Raw genomic sequence first — 23634 nt, forward strand, 5'->3', positions numbered from 1 at the left:
CCATCTGTGTTGTCAATATGAAACTAATATATACTTTTTGTTTTTCTTTCAGAGTACCACCTGGATGTCGACACCACGGACCAAGCCAAGGGACAGATGCAAGGACGCCAAAAGATAGAGTATTTTTTTTACTTGAAATGCCCCCCCCCCCACCATCTGTGTTGTCAATATGAATCTAATATATACTTTTTTTTTTTTCAGAGTACCACCCGGATGTCGACGCCACGGACCAAGCCAAGGGACAGATGCAAGAACGCCAAAATATGAGTATTTTATTTTACTTGAAGTGCCCCCACCATCTGTGTTGTCAATATGAAACTAATATATACTTTTTGTTTTTCTTTCAGAGTACCACCCGGATGTCGACGCCACGGACCAAGCCAAGGGACAGATGCAAGAACGCCAAAAGATGAGTATTTTATTTTACTTGAAGTGACCCCCACCATCTGTGTTGTCAATATGAAACTAATATGTACTTTTTGTTTTTCTTTCAGAGTACCACCCGGATGTCGACGCCACGGACCAAGCCAAGGGACAGATGCAAGAACGCCAAAAGATGAGTATTTTTTTTACTTGAAGTGCCCCCCACCATCTGTGTTGTCAATATGAAACTAATATATACTTTTTTTTTTTTTTCAGGGTACCACCCGGATGTCGACGCCACGGACCAAGCCAAGGGACAGATGCAAGAACGCCAAAACATGAGTATTTTTTTTGACTTGAAGTGCCCTCCACCATCTGTGTTGTCAATATGAAACTAATATATACTTTTTGTTTTTCTTTCAGAGTACCACCCGGATGTCGATGCCACGGACCAAGCCAAGGGACAGATGCAAGAACGCCAAAAGATGAGTATTTTTTTTTACTTGAAGTGCCCCCCACCATCTGTGTTGTCAATATGAAACTAATATATACTTTTTGTTTTTCTTTCAGAGTACCACCCGGATGTCGACACCACGGACCAAGCCAAGGGACAGATGCAAGAACGCCAAAAGATGAGTATTTTTTTTTACTTGAAGTGCCCCCACCATCTGTGTTGTCAATATGAAACTAATATATACTTTTTGTTTTTCTTTCAGAGTACCACCCGGATGTCGACGCTACGGACCAAGCCAAGGGACAGATGCAAGAACGCCAAAACTTGAGTATTTTTTTTTACTTGAAGTGCCCCCCACCATCTGTGTTGTCAATATAAAACTAATATATACTTTTTGTTTTTATTTCAGAGTACCACCCGGAAGTTAACAGAACCGGAAGATGTGGAAAATGAGATTATTGATTCAGATGAATATTCAGTGACTATGGAAACGAAGATTCGACACATACGTAAGTTCATACAAAATGTCCAAACCCCGCAGTCCCGTCATATTGAATCACATACTACAACTCACACGTTAAATCCAGAAACTATACCGTTTGTTCCAACGCACAACATAACCAACCCACACAACGCACAGTCGTTTGAAAACCCGTCTGTACAAGCCAGTCACACATTTAACACGCAACAAAGTACATTTTCGTCAACTAGTAATCAGAGTCACCGCCTACCAAAACTTTCGCTTCCAACCTTCTCAGGCAACATTTTAGAATGGCAAACTTTCTGGGACTCAGATGAGTCGGCCGTACATCTTAATCTGTCACTTACAAATGTACAAAATTTTAATTACTTGAAAGCACAGCTAGAACATGAAGCACTAGGATCAATAGCAGGTTTCGCACTAACAAATGTAAACTACGATGAAGCCGTAAATCTGTTAAAAGAGAGGTTCGGTCAACAAGATAAAATCATAAATGCATACATGCAGGCATTATTAGAAATTCCTTCGCCTAGAAATCAGTTAACAAGCTTACGAAGTTTTTACGATAAAATGGAAGGTTACGTCAGGGGATTAGAAGCTTTGGGTCAAACACAGGAAACATACGGCCCATTATTATGAACAAATTACCCGAGGAAGTCAGAAAACATCTCGCGCGAGAACACAGAACAAAAACTTGGGTATTACAGGACCTCCGTAAAAGCATACTAGTATTAGACGAGATAGATATAATGGACGCAGGACAAGAGATAGAGTCAACACACAATTTGCCCACAATATCGTCTTTCTTTGCCGGAGCGAAATTGCCGAAGTCCAAATCTTACAAGAATATTGAGACTAGACCTTGCGTTTTCTGTCACGAAATACAAGCACCTACCCATTGCAGTAAAATAACCGACACAGAATCCCGTATGAACATAGTAAAACGTGATAAGTTATGCTTTAATTGCCTTGGTAAACACAGACTAAACGAATGTAAATCTAAACACACATGTAGACATTGTAATAAGAAACACCATACAAGCTTGTGTAATGTACGTCTAACAAATAGCATAAAACCAGCCCATGAGGTAAGCCATAGAAACGGGGGTAGTAACTCAGCACATACGAATTTCCGCGCGAAAGATAATCAGAGCAGCAACCCGCAAAGCCCACCATCTTCAAATTCGACAAACGTTCACCTCGTAAATGAAAGTCATACAACGGATCAAGATACTACCATTTTGTATTCACAATCGACAGAATCGCGATCAAATGTACTTTTGAAAACCGCCGTAGCACAAGTAGGGTCGAATCAGCTCTACACCGAGACAAACATTCTTTTTGACGAAGGAGCGCAAAGATCGTTTTTAACGCAGAACTTAGCGAATAAACCCAACTTACAGATAGAGGGAACAGAGATAATACATTTATCGGCATTTGGAGGTGAAGAGAAAAACGCGAGACACCTAGAAAAGACAACAATCTATCTGAAAACCGATGCAGGACACGTATTGCCAATCAAAGTACTGATAGTACCGATGATAGCCATGCCTCTACAGAATCACATACGTAATATTGATACACAAAATGGTTATTTGCGTGGTTTAAAGTTAGCGCACACGATGACACAGCAAGATTCATTCGAAATATCGTTGTTAGTAGGCGCAGATCACTATTGGGACATTATAGAAGACTATATAGTACGGGGAAACGGTCCGACCGCCGTGAAATCCAAGATCGGATATTTGCTTTCGGGACCTACATACGGTAAGAAAACTAACACGTCGAAAACTAGCATGTTTAATGTTCTAATATCACACAAAGTTGAAGAATACAATCTAGAGAGATTTTGGAATTTAGAATCAATAGGAATAAATAGTAAGGAGGTAGACGAAGACGGTGATGCATATATTAAAGCCTATCAGGACAGATCAATTGAGTTCCGAGAAAATAAATATTTCGCTAGGTTACCATGGAAACAGGATCATGATGAATTGCCTACAAATTTAGCAGTCACGAAGAGAAGGACAGAAAACGTCATTAAAAGACTTACTCAAAACCCAGATATGTTAAAGAAGTACGGGAACATCATACAAGAACAGGAACGTAGGGGATTCATAGAGAAGGTGGATGAAACAGCAGAAACTTCAGAAAAACTACACTACATTCCTCATCATCCAGTACAGAAGGAATCAAGCACTACGCCTATCAGAATTGTTTACGACTGCAGTTGTCGCCAGTCGCCTAATTCGCAAAGCTTGAATGACTGCCTCTTGGATACACCGCCGAAGCTAAACGACCTAACAAAAATTCGGATGAGATTTAGAGCCAACCCTGTCGCCATAACAACGGATATTGAGAAAGCCTTTTTACATGTAGGATTAAACGAGGAAGACCGAGACGAAAAGCAAGTCTTAAAGCCCGTGAGACCATACGGAAGTGGATACACCAATGATGTTAAAGACGACCATTAATGATGTAATTGATAGACAATTACGCGTTTTAGTGTAAAGTTGAATTTTATTCTTATTTCATGAGTGACATTAATTGATTTTAATTGCTAAATGTAATTTCCGTTTTAAATGATTTCATGTACTCAGTATTTCAAAGAAAAACACAACGCGAGAGACAATTTCAAAGTATTATTAGCTAAAGAAAAACAATATATAAACACGGACGGCAGTGCTTGATTCTATGCAAAAGTTAAACTGATACTAATATTGAAAATTCAAATCCAACACACAACATTGATATACGAACTTGTTTTTATACATAATTTTTTAACAGCATGTAGAGTTTTTCGGTTCATCTGATCCATTAAAACTATTAAACTTTTGTCAGCATTTTGAATCGTTTTTTTTTGTTTTTGTTTTTTTTTTGTTTTGTAAGGAGGAAAAATTAAACAAGACTCTAATCTAACTACTTCGTATGACTATATATGAAAAAGATTAAGATATATTCAATAGAGCTAAGGAAAAGAGATACTAGTATATCAAAATATAATGAGGCCTTTCTTGTCATTCCGAGACCACAGTGTTGTAAGAAATGTTTCCGTTTGGCTTTAAAAAAATCCAAATCTCGAGGGAGCGACCATTCGCTGCGCCATGTCCTCATCGTGATCATCTAGTCCAATAGTTTATTTTTAAATTTTATGTGAAAAGCTTTCCTTTTTGTTGGAACCTGAATATTGCATATAACAAAGCATTTTTTACAGTTTTAAGAACATACAAGAAAGGGTTGATTAATTCATGTAATTTGAAAATGTCCATTCTTGTAAAGAGTTTATTTCAAATTTTTCGACTGGAAAATAAAGGGTCGACGTCTAAAATCGTCTATTCTTCACACAATCTAACTTTATCGTTATAGAATGGATGGGATATGAGAACCATTTCAACCCGGCACCATTTATCTGTGTCAGTCAACGGCGGTTAATTTCACTCATGTCAGAGTTGATTTATTGTCCCAGTCGTTGTTTTCGTTAATATTTGAGTGTTTCTTTTATTGTCCAAGCAGTTGTGTATTTTAGGAAATGAATAATGAAGCCAAATTTTAGTAATCTCTGATAATTTATTCACAGACTATGTATACTTTATCCTTTTAATGTTTGAAATATTGTATAATGTCCGACTATCTTTTAAGACTTAAGTTGACCTCTATATATCTTTGTTAATTGTTTGAGTCCTGGAGTTAAAGTCTCATTTATATCGAATCCGCATCTCTGTTAAAAGTTGGAGAAGGTTTTGTGAAGAAACCAGATTGCGATTATGTTTGTGCATGTAACAATCTAATTCAAAAACTTAAAGAATCAACCACAGACAAAAGGAAAGTACGTCGTCCGTAATTTATAATGTTTGGGTTAAACTATTGGTACCAACGTTTACCTCTTTTATTTCGTATTTCAAACTAACCATGTAATTGTTTTGAAAAATAGAAACAATATCATAAAGTAGCATGAGTAGGAAGCAATGAAAAAAAATGGTTACAGCATTTGGGACCATATCGATTTTACCGAAATTCCTAAACGAACTCTTGCTGAAAGGGTCAAGACAGTTTAGACCACAGATACACATTAAATTAAGACATTAAATGTTCCATAAAAAGTACAGATTTAGCGAAATTAATGGAACTTCGAATGCCTTTGACATGTAAAATATTGACTTGAGTACCAAAAAAAAACCCGATCAGTTAAGCCTATATAAAAAAAAGCAAAATTGATGCTAAAAGTTCACAACTACTAGCAGTCAGTAATTTTTATTTACTTGAAGAAGTAATATTAATATACTTATATAAGTAAATTTGTAGGAAACTTATATTAGTGTATTTTGTTTACTTGTATAGGTAAAAAAAATTGGCTTAGTTATGTCCCTTAGACATTCAGATTTTTTTACTTATATAAGTGAAAAAGTCATCCTATCTTCTTTTCTAGAATTCTTAGGACTTCTTTGCTCTAATAGAATTTTAAATTGTCAGTCCTTTGCAGATGTCTTAACTAATCATTTAAGTGTAATTTCATGGACAATGACAATCTCATTTGTCTGTTATCTTCAGAACACTGCTCATTTACAAGCCCCCAAGGAGCAATGTTTGAAGGCCTTGCGCAAATATTTAAGATCTTTGCGCAATCAGTTTCTTTGTTGAATTAATGAGATGAAACATTGAACTCTAATAAGCTAACCTGGGAAAAATCATTAAAGGCATGTTTTTACATCTCAAAACTTGAGAATTTTTGTGGGATTGTAAAAAAATTTACAAGTGAATTTTTGAGAAAATTAAGGGAAGATTATTCAAACATTATAATTAACTTATATAAGTATATTTTATTTACTTCTTCAAGTAAATAAAGATTACTTGTACAAGTAGTACCCCTGACTGACTAGTTTAATCAGACAAGTGACATTTCTCAAAACCAAATCGGCAAAAGTAAACTTATTTCAGATTATACATTATCAGAAAAAAGATAAGAGTTGTGAAATATCATGAAATATTTGCCGCTGAACGCAGTTGTCATTCGATTTATTGATCAATCAGTTAAGACTGTATGGTTAAATCATAAGTCATTACAATGCTATATACTAGTATCCCGATTTTTGTGGTGATGTATAGTACTAAGTGTTAAGTCGGACTCTTCATCGACGGTGCTTTAGAAAAAAAAACAGACCTATGTCACAACTATGAAGAAGCTGAGAACACTGCTCGTCTTTTGAATCCCTCGTATTAATATAAAATCTTGCATACTTCTTTATATAAAAATACAGTGATTGAACTATATTTTCTTCAACATATCTTTATTGTTTGTAATATTTATCATATTATAAAAACCTTCATTTATTTCCATATTGTCGTGTTTTTTTTTTTATAGTATTCTAGAAAAAAAATAGATATGTAATAAATTAATTTCGATTTCCAACCCAAAAATTTAAAAAATCACAGAATATACGCAAGGTCCGCTACGTGTACTAAAGTTTAAAGATTAATCCCGAGGATGATGGAAATTTACCCGAATGTATGATATGTCAAATTAATCAATTAACGAGGATAACGTGCATGTGCTTGTCTAGGTAAATGTGTTGACGTTACGTATTGTTTTTAGTAACGTCATTCAAATATGTATGGCAACGTAACAATGTGAAAAAACAACGTCTCGGCGCTCAAAGGGTTAAATCTGTTTCTCACATACTAATAAGCAGTAGGTCAGCTATATGTGGTGTATGGAATGATTGTAAGTGTACTTGTCAGACTGGCAAGTTTATCCGACCTTGACCTTATTTTCATGGTTCATTGCTCATAGTATTTATCTGTTTTTCATCTATATTTTGGTTTATGGAATGATTGTTAGGTGTACAAGTCTATCTGGCAGCTATATGAACTTTACCTCATTTTTATGGTTCATTGGTCAATGTTAATTTCTCATGGTTTGGTCTGTTTCTTGGATACTATTAGCAATAAGATGTATGGAATGATTGCAAGGTGTACAGGATTTATCTGACATTGACCTCATTTTTATGGTTCATTGGTCAATGATCAATTTTCATAATTAATTTACCGTTATGTCAGTTTCTCAGATGTTATAAGCTATAGGTTAACTATCAGATTTGGCGTATGGTACGATTGTTTGATGTATATGACCTTGACCTCATTTACATGGATCATTGGTAATGTTAAGTGTATGTGATACTTGTAACAAACCTTCGTATTAGAGACTAAACATAATTTGAATCCTGATAAGTAAAGCAGGCGACACATTTCAGCGTGTGCACTCTTGTTAAACACGTTATGTCTATACAACCCATATGAGACATATCAGCCTTATAAAACACAATGAATTCTGAATATATGAGACAACTATTTATACTCAAAATAAAGACAATAAAGAGCTGCGCCATGAGCGCATGATACGCCCATCGCTGTTTCCATAACTCCTCAATATCATATCAGAAATTTATATACAAAATAACTAAAGGTAGCTTATTTTCATAGATATAAACCAGTCACCAAAGTTTCATGAAAACTGCTCAAAGCATTTTGAGTTATTGTCCGAAAACTGGAAAATTCCCCCTTTTTTAAGAATAAAATCACATAACTCGGAAACGTAAAATCTAAAATTTAAAAAAAGAGAGGTATCTTACGTCAATAGGTATAAACAGTTCACCAAAGTTTCATGAAAAATGACGGACAGATAGATATATATAGTACGGTGCATTGCATTTCAAAGTCTGACGGAGGGACGGATGGACGAACGAACAGACGCACAGACCGAAAAACATAATGCCCCTCTACTATCGTAAAAAAGTGAGGAAAACTGATTGAGTGAATTTTCTAAGTCCAAGGACAATAACTCTGCACAAAATCGTCAGACCGGAACAAAATTCGAACTTGGTCTGTAACTTTTCATGATAAAACAATACACCAAATATCATGAAGAACGAAGAAAAAAAGTGTGGAAAACTGATTTGCCGGATGGACGGATGGACAGACAGACAGACTGAGTGCAAACCTAAGGTCCCCTTCGAGGTCAGATGAGCCCTGCCAGACATGCATGTATACCTCAAAATCATTCGATACACTAATCTAGATGACTTCTACTTTTAGTATCTATGAAACGGACCCAACAAGGAAAACTAAACACAACAAATGAAAAAAGAAGACGAGGTGAATGTCAGTTAAACCCTGGCATACGAACATGTACACTTTACAACATCCCATACAGCAAATAAAGTTGACCTACTAATTCAAATATCTGAGAAGAGGACCTCATCCTCATCTGGAAAAGTTATAGCATTGACAAATGGACCATGAGAATGAGGTCAAGGTTAATTGAACCCTATCAGATGGACATATCATGCAAGGTCATGTGTTTCTTAGACTGTTTATGACGTCTTTACAATAAATCTGTTGGATGTTTAATGATTGATTCCTTAGTCTGGGAGAACATGATTTATTTATTAGTTGTAATTGGGTTTGAACTAGCTTTCAGTAAATGCACGTACTCTTACTTTGGTGTTTTGTGTCTTATGTTTTAATGTTAGTTATATTGTGCCTTGTGTCTATCCTTAGAGTTAGGCCAAGTGCATCTGATTTTTAGTTTGTTCTTCTGTTGTGCTATGTCACCACTGTCCCCAAGTTAGGGGAGGGTTGAGCGCTGACAAATATGTATAACCCCGTCACATTTTGCATGTGTCTGTACCAAGTAAGGAGACAGTAGTTCAATGGTTGTAGTTGGTTCATGTCTGTCACAATTGTTCATGTCTGGGCCTTTAATAGCCGACTATATGGTATGGTTTATTTCTCACTAATGAAGGTCGTACGGTGGCCTATAATGCTTGCTTGTACATCTACTTTATTTGAACTCAGGTGGATAGTTGTCTCATTGGCAATCATACCATATCTCGTTATTTTTATATATATCCTATTTCCCAAATGAAACAAGAATGTACATGCCTGGCATGCTAGAATGTCTGGCATACCTTTCTGATCATGATACAGTTTAACTACAAGTATCACATGAACTTAACATTATAAATGATTCATTTAAACAGGTGTAGGTCAGATAAACCATGCAAGTCAAACATGCTTACCTTGCAATCATTCCATACACCAAACATAATGAACATAGTTGATTATAGTAATTGCGAAACGGCCTTAACCTCATAAAATTAACCTCGACTAATCAACAAGGAAAATGAGGTCAAGGTTAGACAAACACTACCAGATGGACATGCACACCTTACAATCAATCCATACATCAAAAATAGTTGACCTGTTGCTATGGTATCTGAGAAACAGATTTTATTTCCAAAAAAGCTTCACATTGATAAATGAACTGAACTATGGAAATAAGGTCAGTAGAACCCTGTCAGTTGGACATGTCCTTCTTACAATCATTGTATACACCAACTAGAGGCTCTAAAAGCCTGTGTCGCTCACCTGCATCTTCAACAATGGCCATTTTCAGTAAAAATCAGCATGATAATTTTTCCTTTTCAAAGTTTCTTATCAGTTGTAGCCTATCCAGCCCTACCTAAAATTATTGCTTCTCTTGTATCATTTTCACCAGGAATTTTAAATTTCACCATCTGATCCTTCTTTAATTTCATGCAATCATTTGCCTGTGACTCAGTATTTTGTTCCATATTTTCCACACTTTCCAAACGTCAGGTTAACCTTGTCTGGCATACATGATTGAATACATTGTAGATTAAGTTACATCTTACTAATAATAAGTGAGAAATTCACTTGATAATTAAACTAGTTTTATAAGCAGTTGCTGAATTAAGAAAATTAGGAAAAGGACAACATTACTGACATATAAGCATGAAGGAAACTTCAGACCATAAGGCATATGAATACCAGATATGGAATATCCAGCTCTTCTGCATTCTGAAATATGAAGCTGTAAAGCAAGAGCTATTAAGCAACATATTAGCATCCCTATGACTAGCATTTTGGTTTAATAGTTCATATGGTGTTCCTGAAAAAGTGCTTATGAAAACAATATAATGAGATTGAGTACAACATAACACAGTAAAATGACCAAATTTAAAAAAAATTTGAATAGCAAAACCTTAGGAACCTTACTTGCTCACTTGATAAACATATACATTAGAAATTTATGTTCACCTTATTGGTAATCACATTTTTTTCACAACTTAACTATTTATTTTCAAATATTAAATAGCACCACATATATGTTCCATAAGTTTCGATGATTTTTATTGGCAGACAAGAATCACATGGTGTTCTGAAGTGAAGTTTTATGTTCCAATTAAATAATGATCTTTTTTGTTGTTTTCAGTTTCTGTCTATCTAATGTTACCTTAAAGATGACTGTTAAAAGAGCTGAATTTTGTCAAAATTCATCATTTCAGGAAAATAACTCATATAAGGAGTCAATTGATGGATTAAGTCATACAGGTATTTCTTTAAATTTGGTTTTGCTGATGTCTTTTGCTGTTTACACTTCTTGTTCATATATTATAGTTTTCAAGGGACAATAAGTCCTAGAAGAAATGGTCTGATGGTTTTGCTCATATTAGCATTTCTAGTGATCTTGTAAAAATTACTGTTCATTTTTGTTGCTTACATTTACTTTCTATCTATAATAATTTTCAAAGTATCAGCTAGGTAAAAGTTAGAAATTGGCCATTATATTAATAGTCATGTAAAGGCAACTATTCCTACAAATCAATTAATGGAGGGGTTCAGTTTTATTGGCTCTTTTTGATGATTTTGTGATGCTTATCTATTTTGCTGTTTTGACGTTCTCTGATGAATAATAAGCAGAACACAAATTGAAAAAAAAATCCATTTTATTACAATTATACCTGAGTTGTCTGATAATTTTGTTTAATATTAAAGTATTTGGCTCCTGTCACAATTTCTTTCGCAAGATATTTGACATTTTGTTTGCATTTGACCCTTATGGTTTTTTATTAGCAATGTCAGTAATGTTGGTTCATTGGCAAGAACAAAAAATCACTAACTGTAAACTAGATATCCTTATGATCATTCATTCCAAGTGTTGTTGAAATTACTCCAGCAGTTTCATAGAAGATTTTTTTTTTAAAGTTTATAACAGATCACAATAACAGACGCAAAATGATGACAACAGCTCATATGGCAAATAGGATAGGGTAGAGAACATGATTATTCCATATCCATAAGACAATTATCTGACAAACTAATAAAATGTTAAACTTTTGCCACTTCTGTTACTTTTGTGCTATATTCTGGTGGAAATAATGCAGTGCCCATTGGTATGCCTGCTTTTTGGAATTGCATCAAAGACGGTCTTGATGTTCTAGCTGAACAATGAAATTCCATGGCTTTGGACTGTTGTAGAATTCTGGAAATATTGATCTCATTTATACCTCCACCTTAAAATATATTAATATAAAATGTAATCTTCAACAATAGAGAAATTAAAAAGAAAAAAACACTTTCACAAGGATATATAAATATAAATATGAACTTGGTTTAAACACAGAGATTGATTTTTATAAACATTTCACCTGTAGGTATTTTATACAATTTGGAATTTTAAAACATCTATTTCATGCTTATAAATATAGGGATTGCCTTTTGATATTGCTTAAATGACTTAATTTAATATTGCTTAAATGACTTCATAAATTTATTGGAAACAGAAGGCTCATCAAAGACTGAATGTCAAAAATAAATCTTGTATTGCTGATCAATTTTGCTATTCATAGTGTGGTATCTACTATAGTTTTGTGGATAATAAGCGTGGTATCTACTATAGTTTTGGGGATAATAAGCGAAATTCAGAAAATTGGTAAACGAAAATAGCATTAATTCTAAATAGTTTTGGTCGTTCTGCCATGTAAGTGGACCCAAAGTCAAAGTTGTTGATGACTGAAAAATTTTAACCTTAGGCTGTATCTAAATGTTAACTATAAAAAAAAAACTCAATTTTAAACTGAATCTAAATGTTAACTGAAAATAGAACCTCAATTTTAACCTTAGACTGCATCTAAATGTGAACTTAAAAAAAGCCATTTATCAGTAAAATACGGAAAAAAAGAAAAATATTTTCTAAATTTTGCTCTGGATTCTATCTTTTGGTCACAATGAAAGCTTCTGTCCAAATTTTTCATAAAAATCCAATAAAGGTTTGACAAAGTTATTGGTGTATTAAAAAAGAGTGCACACGCTGAAATGTCTCACCTGTTTTATTGACCATATATTTAATGTTCAAAGACATTTTACAGTTATTCCATACGAGAAGTATAGTTGATCTACTGCTTATAGTATTTGAAAGTAAGTCATTTAAGCAATATTAAATTAATTCATTTTTAAACAAAGACTAAACATTGACGAATGAACCATAAAAATCGAGGCCACGGTCAGATATGTACCAGACAGACATGTACACCTTACATACATTCCATACATCAAATATAGTTGACCTGCTGCTTATAGTATTTGTAAAACAGACCAAAACACAAAAACTTAACATTGACCAATGAGCCATGAAAACGAGGTCAAGGTCAGATGAAACCTACTAGAGTGACATGTACTCCTTACAATCATTTGATACACCACATATATTTGACCTGCTACTTATAGTATCTGAGAAAACTGACATAATCTCGTTATTATAACCTTGATCACTGATCCATATAATGAGGTCAAGGTCATGTAGATATTGCAAGGAACCCATATACCAAATATATTTATCATATTGCTTATAATAAGTGAAGAATTCATATAACAAAACAAGACTGCACACGCTGAAATGTCTCGCCTTCTTTACTAACCACTGATTTTATGTTGATAGTCCTAAATATCAGCTTTACTAAAAGTATCACATAAACTTAACATGATCCTAGAAAATGAGGTCAAGGTCAGATAGACCAAACTGGAAATACATGTACACCTTACAATCATTCAATACACCAAATATAGTTGACCTATTGCTTATAGTTTCTAAGAAACAGACTTAAACAGGAAAACTAAACATTGACCAATGAACCATGAAAATAAGGTCAACTATGCCAGACAGACATGTACACCTTACAATCAATCTATACACTAAATATAGTTGACATATTGCTTATAGTATCTAAGAAACAAAATTAACCATAAAAACTTAACATTGACCAATGAACCATGAGGTCAAGGTCAGATGAGACCTGCCAGACAGACATATACACCTTACAATCATTCCATACAACAAATATAGTTGACCTATTGGTTATGGTTTAAGAAAAACAGACCAAAACACAAAAACTAAACACTGAGCAATGAACTGTGAAAATGAGGTCAAATAAAACCTGCCAGACTGACATGTACATTGTAAAATATTTCCATACACCAAATATAGTTGACCTATTGCATATAGTGTTAGAAAAAAGACCAAAACACAAAAACTTAACTTTAACCACTGAACCATGAAAATGAGGTCAAGGACAGATGCTACCTGCCAGTTGGACATGTACACCTTACAATCATTCTATACACCAAATATAGCAGACCCATTGCTTATAGTATCTGATATATGGACTTGACCACGAAAACTTAACCTTGTTCACTGATCCATGAAACGAGGTCGAGGTCAGATGAATACTGTCTGACGGGTATGAGGACCTTGCAAGGTACACACATACCAAATATAGTTATCCAATTACTCATAATAAGAGAGAAATTAACATTACAAAATATCTTAACTTTTCAAGTATTCACTGAACCATGAAACCGGGGTCAAGGACAATGGACATATGACAGACGAAAACTTCATATCATAAGGCATCTATATACAATATGAAGCATCCCAGTCTTCTACATTCTGAAATATTAAGCTTTACAGTAGTCAGTTAACGCCGCTGTTGCCGCCACCGGATCACTTTCCCTATGTCTCGCTTTCTGAGACATAAGTCGCAGGCTCGACAAAAATCAGTTGAAAAGAGTTTAACTCATCAGATCAATATAAAGCAGAAAGACATCTAACAAAAAACACAGACTGGACGTGGCAGGGTATCTATACATTCCCACAACAAAAAAGACACTAAGTACAGATCCTAGAGTACTCACAGTTACTGACAGCTAGTTCAAAGCCAATAACAACGAATAAAAAAATCATGCGTCAAAGACTAAAATATCAATCAGTACATATCCAACATCCAATGGATTTAATGTAAAGACCTCATTAACAGTGTCAGTCAGAGAAAACATTAAAGTCCATTTCCATAATACACTATTTACATATGTAATATATAAATTTAGGACTTTCACTCAGTCAATACGTTATATATGGACCTGTTAGATTATATAGATTATATTGAACCCCAATCATTATAATCTGAACAGGTCCATTTATAACGTATTGACCTCGTCAAAAGCCCTGGCATAATTGATAAATATTGACCTATATTAGTATATCGACATAGGACTTCATCTTCAGTCAATATATTTCTTTCAGGTTGATATATCCTTGTTTCAACCTTATACAAAGGCTATAATTATATATTACACTTTACAATCATTTTATACATCAAATATAGTCGACCTGTTGCTGTAACAGTATCTGAGAAATGGAAAATAAAAATAGAAGTTGACCAGTCATAATACATGAAAATGAGGTCAGTAACTAATTAACATTGTCAGACAAACATGTACACCTTAAATTAATCATTCTATACACCACATGTTGTTGACCTAATACAAATAATATTGAGAACCCTCATAATCATAAATCATAACAATGACCAATAAACTATGAAAAAAGGCCAAGGTCAGCCAGACACGCACACCTCATAAATTACAATCAATCAATCTATACATCTTAATTTTATGCGATTTCAATGAACGTAATTTATGTATAACTGAAAAATTATTAAGTCAGGGATTTCGTTACCACACATTTATTAAAACATTACCAAATTCTTTCTAAAAAAAGATTTGGTTTTAAAGTTTAGCTGTACCTGTAGAGTTCTTAATTTAAAAAAACCGGGATATCACATCCTAATTATCACTGCAATGTTGTTTATAAAGCCCGGAAATTTATGTTCAATCCATGATCCTTTGAATAAACTAATTCTTAAAGGTCATCAATTAATCACAGCAATAATATCTTTAAATATCTTTAAATATTGTTATTATTGGTATTAGCATTGATTTTGTTTTTGAATAATGAAAATAAAAAACTATATATATATTGCTTTATATTTACAGTTATTGTAACTCATGATCCTACATCCTGTTGATACTGTTTACATATATTTTGGCATTGCACAATGTCATGTGTTTCTCAAACTGTTTATGACCACTTTATGCTAAATCTGTTGGATGTGTGAAGATTGATACTTTAGTCTGGGAGAACATGATTTTTTCATTACTTTTAATTGGCTTTGAACTGGCTTTCAGTAACTGCGAGTACTCTTATTTTGGTGCTTTGTATCTTGTTTATATTTGTGTTGTTTTTGTGCATTTTGTACAATTCTTTTGAGTTAAAACCAAAAATTGCAACTGATTTTTACAGTTTGTTCTTATTCTGTGCTGTAACACCACTGTCCCAGGTTAGGAGATTGGAAAGGGGATTGATCACTCACAAATATGTTTAACCTCATCACATTCTTTATTAGGTCTCAAGTTAGGAACCAGAAGCTCAGTGGTTGTCAAAAAAGGTTCATGTTTGTAACATTTGTTTTCCGTAAATTGTTTTGTTAAAAATTAGTTAGTTTTTTCACATTTTTCATGTTGGGGCCTTTTATAGCCTACTATATGGTATGAGTTTTTTTAATTGTTGAAGGACATACAGTTGCCTATAATTGCTTACATCCACTTCATTTGAACTTTGGTGGATAGTTGTCTCATTGGCAATCATATCAAGTCTCTTTATTTTTATATATAGTTCCTTATAAGTTGATTATATAATAACATCTTGTTCCAATCTAATGAGCTTAACTTACCATCATCATCTTGAGGGATTTAAACAATTTTTAGATAATTTCTAAGTTTTAAATCCATACCTGGCATCACTATAATTCTTTCTTTAGCCTGAAAAATAGTATTGAACTTTTAATTTCTTAAATTCAAGGAGGTTTTTAACGAATTTCTGATTTGACATGGTGAGTGAAACATACACTGTAACAGGGGAAATTTGCTATAAGTCAATAATCATTCATTAGAAATTTATAAGCAATGTCATTGACTACCACTAGTGGTTATAGTAACCCTTAAGCTAACCTAATCACAAACTAATACATGTAAACTAAGCAAAAGTTTCAAAGTCAATAGACCATGACTGTGGGGCAGTGCCATATAATCTCCATGGAAATGAGATGTACCAGATTGAATGGTTGATTGATTGATTGGTTGGTGTTAAATGCCACTTTCAGCACTATTGTGCTATTTTGTGGCAGTCAGTTTTCATTGGTGGAGCCGAAGTGCACGGAGAAAACCACCAACCTTTGGTAGAAAACTGACAATCCTAGTCAATTAAGATTGGAGTCGAGCGCATTATATATTATATCACTTTCACTAGCATAAGATACTGATTAACTACTTAGATTTGATATACAAATGTACCAGTACTACCGTTTTTTTTTTAATTCATAAATAGTAATATATCAATACATATTGATTTACAATTGAACTATATGCAAGTGTATATCTAAAATTAAGTAGCTGTTCATCCTCTATTTTCTAAATTTAAAGGCAAATAATATGTAAGTTGGCATTAGATGATTAAAATGGTGTATACACTTTCTGCAAGTCATAAAACATATAATTAGATTGATGATTATTCTTCAACTCAGAATTCTGCACCATCTTAAAATCTGGAGTGAATACATAGAATTCCAGTCGTTTCCGTGCATGAACCGTTCAAACAAAGCTTTTCAAATTTTAATATGTTGTTACTGATGACAAAATGGAGGTCAAGTTCAATATTGACGATTTTCACTTTCACGGTTCAGGAGTTATGGTTCTTGAAAGATTGAAAAATGATGATTCCAGTCGTGTCCGTGCTTTAAATCATGAACCGTTCAACCAAAGCTTTTAAAATTTTAATATGTTATTACTGATGACAAAATGGAGGTCAAGTTCAAAATAGTCGATTTTCACTTACACCATTCAGGAGTTATGGTTCTTGAAAGATTGAAAAATGGTGTTTCCAGTCGTGTCCGTGCTTTAAGTCATGAACCGTTCAACCAAAGCTTTTAAAATTTTAATATGTTGTTACTGATGACGAAATGGAGGTCAAGTTCAATATTGTCGATTTTCACTTACACCATTCAGGAGTTATGGTTCTTGAAAGATTGAAAAATGGTGTTTCCAGTCGTGTCCGTGCTTTAAATCATGAACCTTTCAACCAAAGCTTTTCAAATTTTAATATGTTGTTACTGATGACAAAATGGAGGTCAAGTTCAATATTGACGATTTTCAGTTTCACCGTTCAGGAGTTATGGTTCTTGAAAGATTGAAAAATGGTGTTTCCAGTCGTGTCCGTGCTTTAAGTCATGAACCATTCAACCAAAAGTTATAAATTTTAATATGTTGTTACTGATGACAAAATGGAGGTCAAGTTCAATATTGACGATTTTCAATTTCACCGTTCAGGAGTTATGGTTCTTGAAAGATTGAAAATTGGTGTTTCCAGTCGTGTCCGTGCTTTAAGTCATGAACCATTCAACCAAAAGTTATAAATTTTAATATGTTGTTACTGATGACAAAATGGAGGTCAAGAGTTATGGTCCTTGTGATATTGAAAAATGCCAGGACACAAATAAATGTTAAAAAATCCGGTTTTCCGTTGCTCTAACAGCCTCTTGTTGATATATTGTCTACATCTTGGAATATCTGTTATTTTGCCTTCACTAGTGTCAATGTTTAAAGCCAGTTTATCACGAGCGTTTGGGGCCAGAATTTTTTTCCCTTTTTACCCGGTGTTTAGATAAGTTTTTTTTCAAGATTTATTTTCTAATTTCTACTTACTTTCACTTAAATAATGTGTTCTTGCTCTTAATTCATACGACCTTAGAATAACAGTACCTAGTTTATACGTTCTGCCCCTCTATTCCAATTTTCCACATAAAAACAGAGGGATAGCAGGTATAAACTTCAGATATTGTAAGATCATACGAATAGGAGCAAAGAACACATTAAATAACTAAAAATAATTTAAACTATTTAAGAATTTATTTTACTAAAAACAAACTATAAACAATGCCCCAAGTGCCTGGGAGTAAAACAGTTGCCTTTTTTTAAATGGTTCATTAAGATATTTCTTGATGTTATTTTCCAAACTCGATATATTTCATTTCGTATGGAAAAATCGATAATGACCTACATGTGAAAATGCTTTTACTGTAATTTTAACTAGTGAATAAGATTTACTTTATATCATTAATCATGTAACAATGATTACCATATGATAAAAATAAGCCAAGCAAAATGTCATTTTTCATATTTTAAATTATTTTTAGTTATTTAATGTGTTCTTTGCTCCTATTCGTATGATCTTGATTAACGACACCTTGAAGGGTACCTTATCACTATTCATCGTATAATTTACCCGGACTATAACCGTATGGTCGGACCACATGAGTATATAGGCATGTAATGATTTTGTGTCATGGATGGAGACCCCTTATCCTTTGTTTTTCTATTATATTGTCCAACTATAATCATATGGTCTGGAACATGTACACAATATGTCAAACTCTTAATCAACTTTAGTCTAAAACAGATGCAAATAAATTTAAACAATATAACATTTGACATCAATAGATGTGTCTTTATGTCTTTATGAAGTGTAGCCTTAACTGTGATTCATAACAGTCAAGTTACAAATCTTCAATATTTGGGGCATGGTTGGTGCTGAATTAAACATCAAACCGTTAGATTTTTTGAGGTGGTGGGCAGGAGGATTTTAGAAATGAAGAAACAGGCCTGGTAAGAATTTAAATATAAAATTGCCCAAGACAAGGCTGAAAATTAAAATTTTGCCCCACAAAATTCACGAAATAAATGTGTACAAAAGTGAAAATAAATTTTCGAAAAAATGTCGATCTTTAAGCATCAGATGAAAATGAAAATTCCACCAAAAAGTAGAGAAAAATGACATGTCAGCAAGGGCCCCACTTGCACTTTTTTATGTAAGGCAAAGAAAATGACCATCCCAAGCTTAACTGCCGAAACACTAAAATATTGTCGGGTCCTATCATGCAATATGGGATGCGTGGTTGCATGGGTGTTTTATTTTAACAAAAAGAAAAACAAAATATTCCGTTAGTTTTAATAACTAAATATAACCCATATATACGTAAAATAAAGAAACGTATCATGAAACACTGGCATTTATTACAGTTTGACGAAGATTGTGTACAAATATTCAATGCTGCATCAATAGTTGCGTATAGCAAACATAAAAGTGTTGGAGATATGCTTAGTAGATCGAAGTTCAAGACTTTAACACATAAAATTGACAGTTTGACCCCTGCTGATGGCAGATCTGTAATAATAACTAGATCTATTGAAGAAGAATTAGAATATAAATATATCAATATATACATAAATAATTTTCATATTTGATTATATTTAAATAATGCATGTTAAAATGACCATCCCAATTAAGCTTAACTGCCGAAACACTAAAATAGTGTCGGGTCCTATCATGCAATATGGGATGCGTGGTTGCATGGATGTTTTATTATAACAAAACATAAAAGTGTAGGAAATATGCTTTGCAGATCAAAGTTAAAGACTTTGACATAAAATTGACAGTTGGACCCCTGATGATGGCAGATCTGTCATAATATCTAGATCTATTGACGAAGAATTAAAATATGAATATATCAATATTTACATGAATAATTTACATATTTGATTATATCAAAATAATGCATCGTAAGATGACTATCCCAAGCTTTAACTGCCGAAACGCTAAAGTAGTGTCGGGTCCTATCAGGCAATATGGAATGCGTGGTTGCATGGGTGTTTTGTAATAACAAATTGAAACAAATTCTTATCTGTATCTGTTACTCACAGCATGTATTCCGAGGATTTATTAAAGGTGAAGCAATACGGCAGATTAGAAACACAAGTGACCATAACAAATTAATAAACAATTTAGCTAATTTCAAAGTGAAATTATTAGATAGGGGTTATGATAACCTCGAAATAGATGATACTAGTAGTATTACTGATGCTTTATCAATTGACCGTACTGAATTATAACAACAAAATAAATCGAAAGAAACAGAAAATATTCCGTTAATTTTAGTTTTAATAACTAAATATAACCCATATATACGCAAAATAAAAAAAAAACGAATCATGAAACACTGGCATTTATTGCAGTTTTACGAAGATTGTGTACGAATATTCAATGTTGCACCAATAGTTGCGTATAGCAAACATAAAAGTGTAGGAAATATGCTTTGCAGATCAATGTTAAAGACTTTGACATAAAATTGACAGTTTGACCCCTGATGATGGCAGGCCTGTCATAATATCTAGATATATTGACGAAGAATTAAAATATGAATATATCAATATATACATGAATAATTTTCATATTTGATTATATTAAAATAATGCATCGTAAGATGACCATCTTAAGCTTTAACTGCCGAAACACTAAAGTAGTGTCGGGTCCTATCAGGCAATATGGGATGCGTGGTTACATGGGTGTTTTATAATAACAAAATGCAATATGGGATGCGTGGTTGCATGGGTGTTTTATAATAACAAAATGCAATATGGGATGCGTGGTTGCATGGGTGTTTTTTTATAACAAAATATATTAAAATAATGCATCTTAAGATGACCATCCCAAGCTTTAACTGCCGAAACACTAAAGTTGTGTCGGGTCCTATCAGGCAATATGGGATGCGTGGATGCATGGGTGTTTTATAATAACAAAATGGAATGCGTGGTTGCATGGGTGTTTTATAATAACAAAATCAATACTAACTTACCTTGTATGATCTTGTATATATATTAAGTTTAAGCATCTATTTCACGTCTTACAAAAAAGAGAAGTCTGTTTGTTTACATTTTTTATCATATTCATTCGAAAAACGTGGTCACACTCGAAAAAACCCGATCAAATCACTCGAAAAAACACAATCCCAGCCGGACACTATACCCACTTTGTCATTGTAATCGGAAAAGAAATTCATTTTCAATTTCAGTAAAAGCATCCACCGATGAGAATAAAGATCCTTCTGGTGGTATATATATATATATATATACATTCCATTAATACATTGTAATTTAATAGATCTTTTTGAAAATTTTATCCACTGTACAAATTCTGAGTTTGTTTTCGGAAATGTAAGACATTTTTCAAGTTCAGATTTGTAAATGATGATTATGCCTCCTGAATTTCTTTTAAACTTTGATCGATGTTTACTAAAATAACTATATCCGTTAGGGTGTGATATTATGTCGAATTTATCTGTTTTTGCTTCTACAAATATGGACATATCGTTATTAATGACGAGTTCTGAAAATTCTGGTGCCAAAGATTTTGATTTAAGTCCACATATAGTACATGGGAGGGAATATACCATCAAAGTTTCAATGGATTTGACTAACCATTTTAAGAGAGGAAATGCTGCTCTAAGGTTTTTGGACCATTTTGACCTTTTTTGCATTGTTTTCATGGTAACAGCAGCCATTTTGGAAATTCCAAAGCCAAATGCCATATCTACACATGCCAGTCAACATTTCTGTGAAGTTTCACCAAATTTGGACCATTTTGATATTTTTGAAATTTGTGGATACATAGTAGTTCCAATGATTGTCAAAATCATCCAAAACCTATATATAGTGGACACTTACATTGTATCAAAATTTAATGATTTTAAGTTTAAGCATACCCAAATAATTCACTATACCCCAAAATTTATTTTTTTCACCTTTTTCGGTTTCCGTGGTAACGGCAACCATTTTTTAGTTCCAAAGTTCCACTGCAACACAAAAGATGGTGTTCCTTGCTATACTGAATAATCATTTAGATTGGTTCCATTGGCTCTGAGAAAACTCCCGGACAAAGTAAGTAGAAGTATAATAATAACACAGAAATAGAAACAGAGGAAAAGCAATATGTTACCCGACATTGTCGATCGGGTGACATAATTAAGTAACCTGGAGGCAAAACCAACTGGATACAACCTTTTTTTTTAAAGTACTATTTTATATAGTTAATTCTGTTTACCTTGTGATTTAATATTACGTCCTACTTTTCCCATATATATATATCTTTATGTTATTAAATGTTACTCTATGGTGGGCATTAAAAGGCCAGTTTATAAAAAGACTGGTTTAAAAAAGATTTGGATATGCTTTGTCGGTTTCAAGTCATGCGATTTTGTTTGGATAATAAAGAAAACTGTTTACGTTGATGCCTGTTTTTTTCCAGGTTGATCTGTAATGAAGTGATTTTGAGTCTGTATTGACATAGTCAGTTTACGTTTAATTATTGCTTTTAACTGTAGCAGGATATAAATGGCGAATTCAGACGTCCAGGCATTGGATGAACGATTGTCTAGGGTAGAAAAACAGAATGAACAAATTTTGCGATGTGTAATGAAGGTAAGCTATTAAAACACAGGAGTTCCTCATCAGATGGTTGCTTTTTCACATGACTGTATGAACTATTCAATCGGATAGCGAAATCCATTCATTTATTAAATAACTAGCTAGAAAAGTCGAGAATATGTGTTGATCGTATTTGAATTAGCGCCCAAATATTTCAAAGAAAATTTGACATGGCTTTCAATTGCTTCCGCATTATCAATGCCATATCTGAACATAAGGTGTATCTTAACTCGATAACAAAAAGCCATGTCTTCACATCTGTGCACAGAAAAAAAGTACAATTGTAAGCAGGACATTAATCAATACCTTTATTCTCTTAAAAATTAATAACTTTCATGGATTTTTAACTTTTGAGCTGAGGTTATAATGAAGCAATGATGTAAACGATCACGAATTCTTGTGTTGACAAGAATAAGTCAATGTAGGTTCATCACAAGGTGTTGTGATATATATGGCCGTGTTTACATCTCAAAATCTTTTCTATATACAGACAAAGCTATGCAACTTGAAGGAAAGTTTTAAAGTAAAAAATAATCGTAAGGGGTTCCGCGGAACCCGGTGTATCGCCTACGGTTGCTGCTGTCAGTGTAAAAGTGTAATGTTGACTAAAAAAGTGAGTCTATTTATCAGTAAAATACAGAATTTAAAAAGAAATTCAAACTTTTTCTTTAGATGCTATTTCTTCAAGTGGTCTTGAAGATTAGCTCAAGTTCTGTCAAAGTTTCATAACAATTCATGAAGGTTTACAAATTTATCATGTCCAAAAATT

At 33.4% G+C, this 23634-nt stretch overlaps 1 protein-coding gene and 2 long non-coding RNA genes across 3 annotated transcripts in view; 1 reads left to right on the plus strand and 2 right to left on the minus strand.

Annotated features, from left to right (window-relative positions):
* The window catches only part of LOC127733213 (uncharacterized), a 288514-nt gene that overhangs the window by 125588 nt on the left and 139292 nt on the right, over positions 1 to 23634 (minus strand). The gene's annotated exons all lie outside the window — the stretch shown is intronic.
* On the minus strand, positions 11087 to 22565 carry LOC127733218 (uncharacterized). Its single transcript, XR_007996919.1, has 3 exons — positions 22483 to 22565; positions 16286 to 16313; positions 11087 to 11671 (listed from the first exon to the last, which is right to left on the minus strand). It is a non-coding gene; the product is annotated as an uncharacterized LOC127733218 (long non-coding RNA).
* Positions 22651 to 23634, plus strand: part of LOC127733122 (sodium- and chloride-dependent neutral and basic amino acid transporter B(0+)-like) — a 115652-nt gene continuing 114668 nt past the window's right edge. The window contains exon 1 of the mRNA XM_052242430.1: positions 22651 to 22859. Within this exon, the coding sequence (XP_052098390.1) occupies positions 22773 to 22859 (87 nt within the window). The 5' untranslated portion in view covers positions 22651 to 22772. The remainder of the gene's footprint in view (positions 22860 to 23634) is intronic.

The sequence above is a fragment of the Mytilus californianus genome, unplaced genomic scaffold, assembly GCF_021869535.1.
Source record: "Mytilus californianus isolate M0D057914Y unplaced genomic scaffold, xbMytCali1.0.p SCAF_3, whole genome shotgun sequence".
NCBI lineage: Eukaryota > Metazoa > Mollusca > Bivalvia > Mytilida > Mytilidae > Mytilus > Mytilus californianus.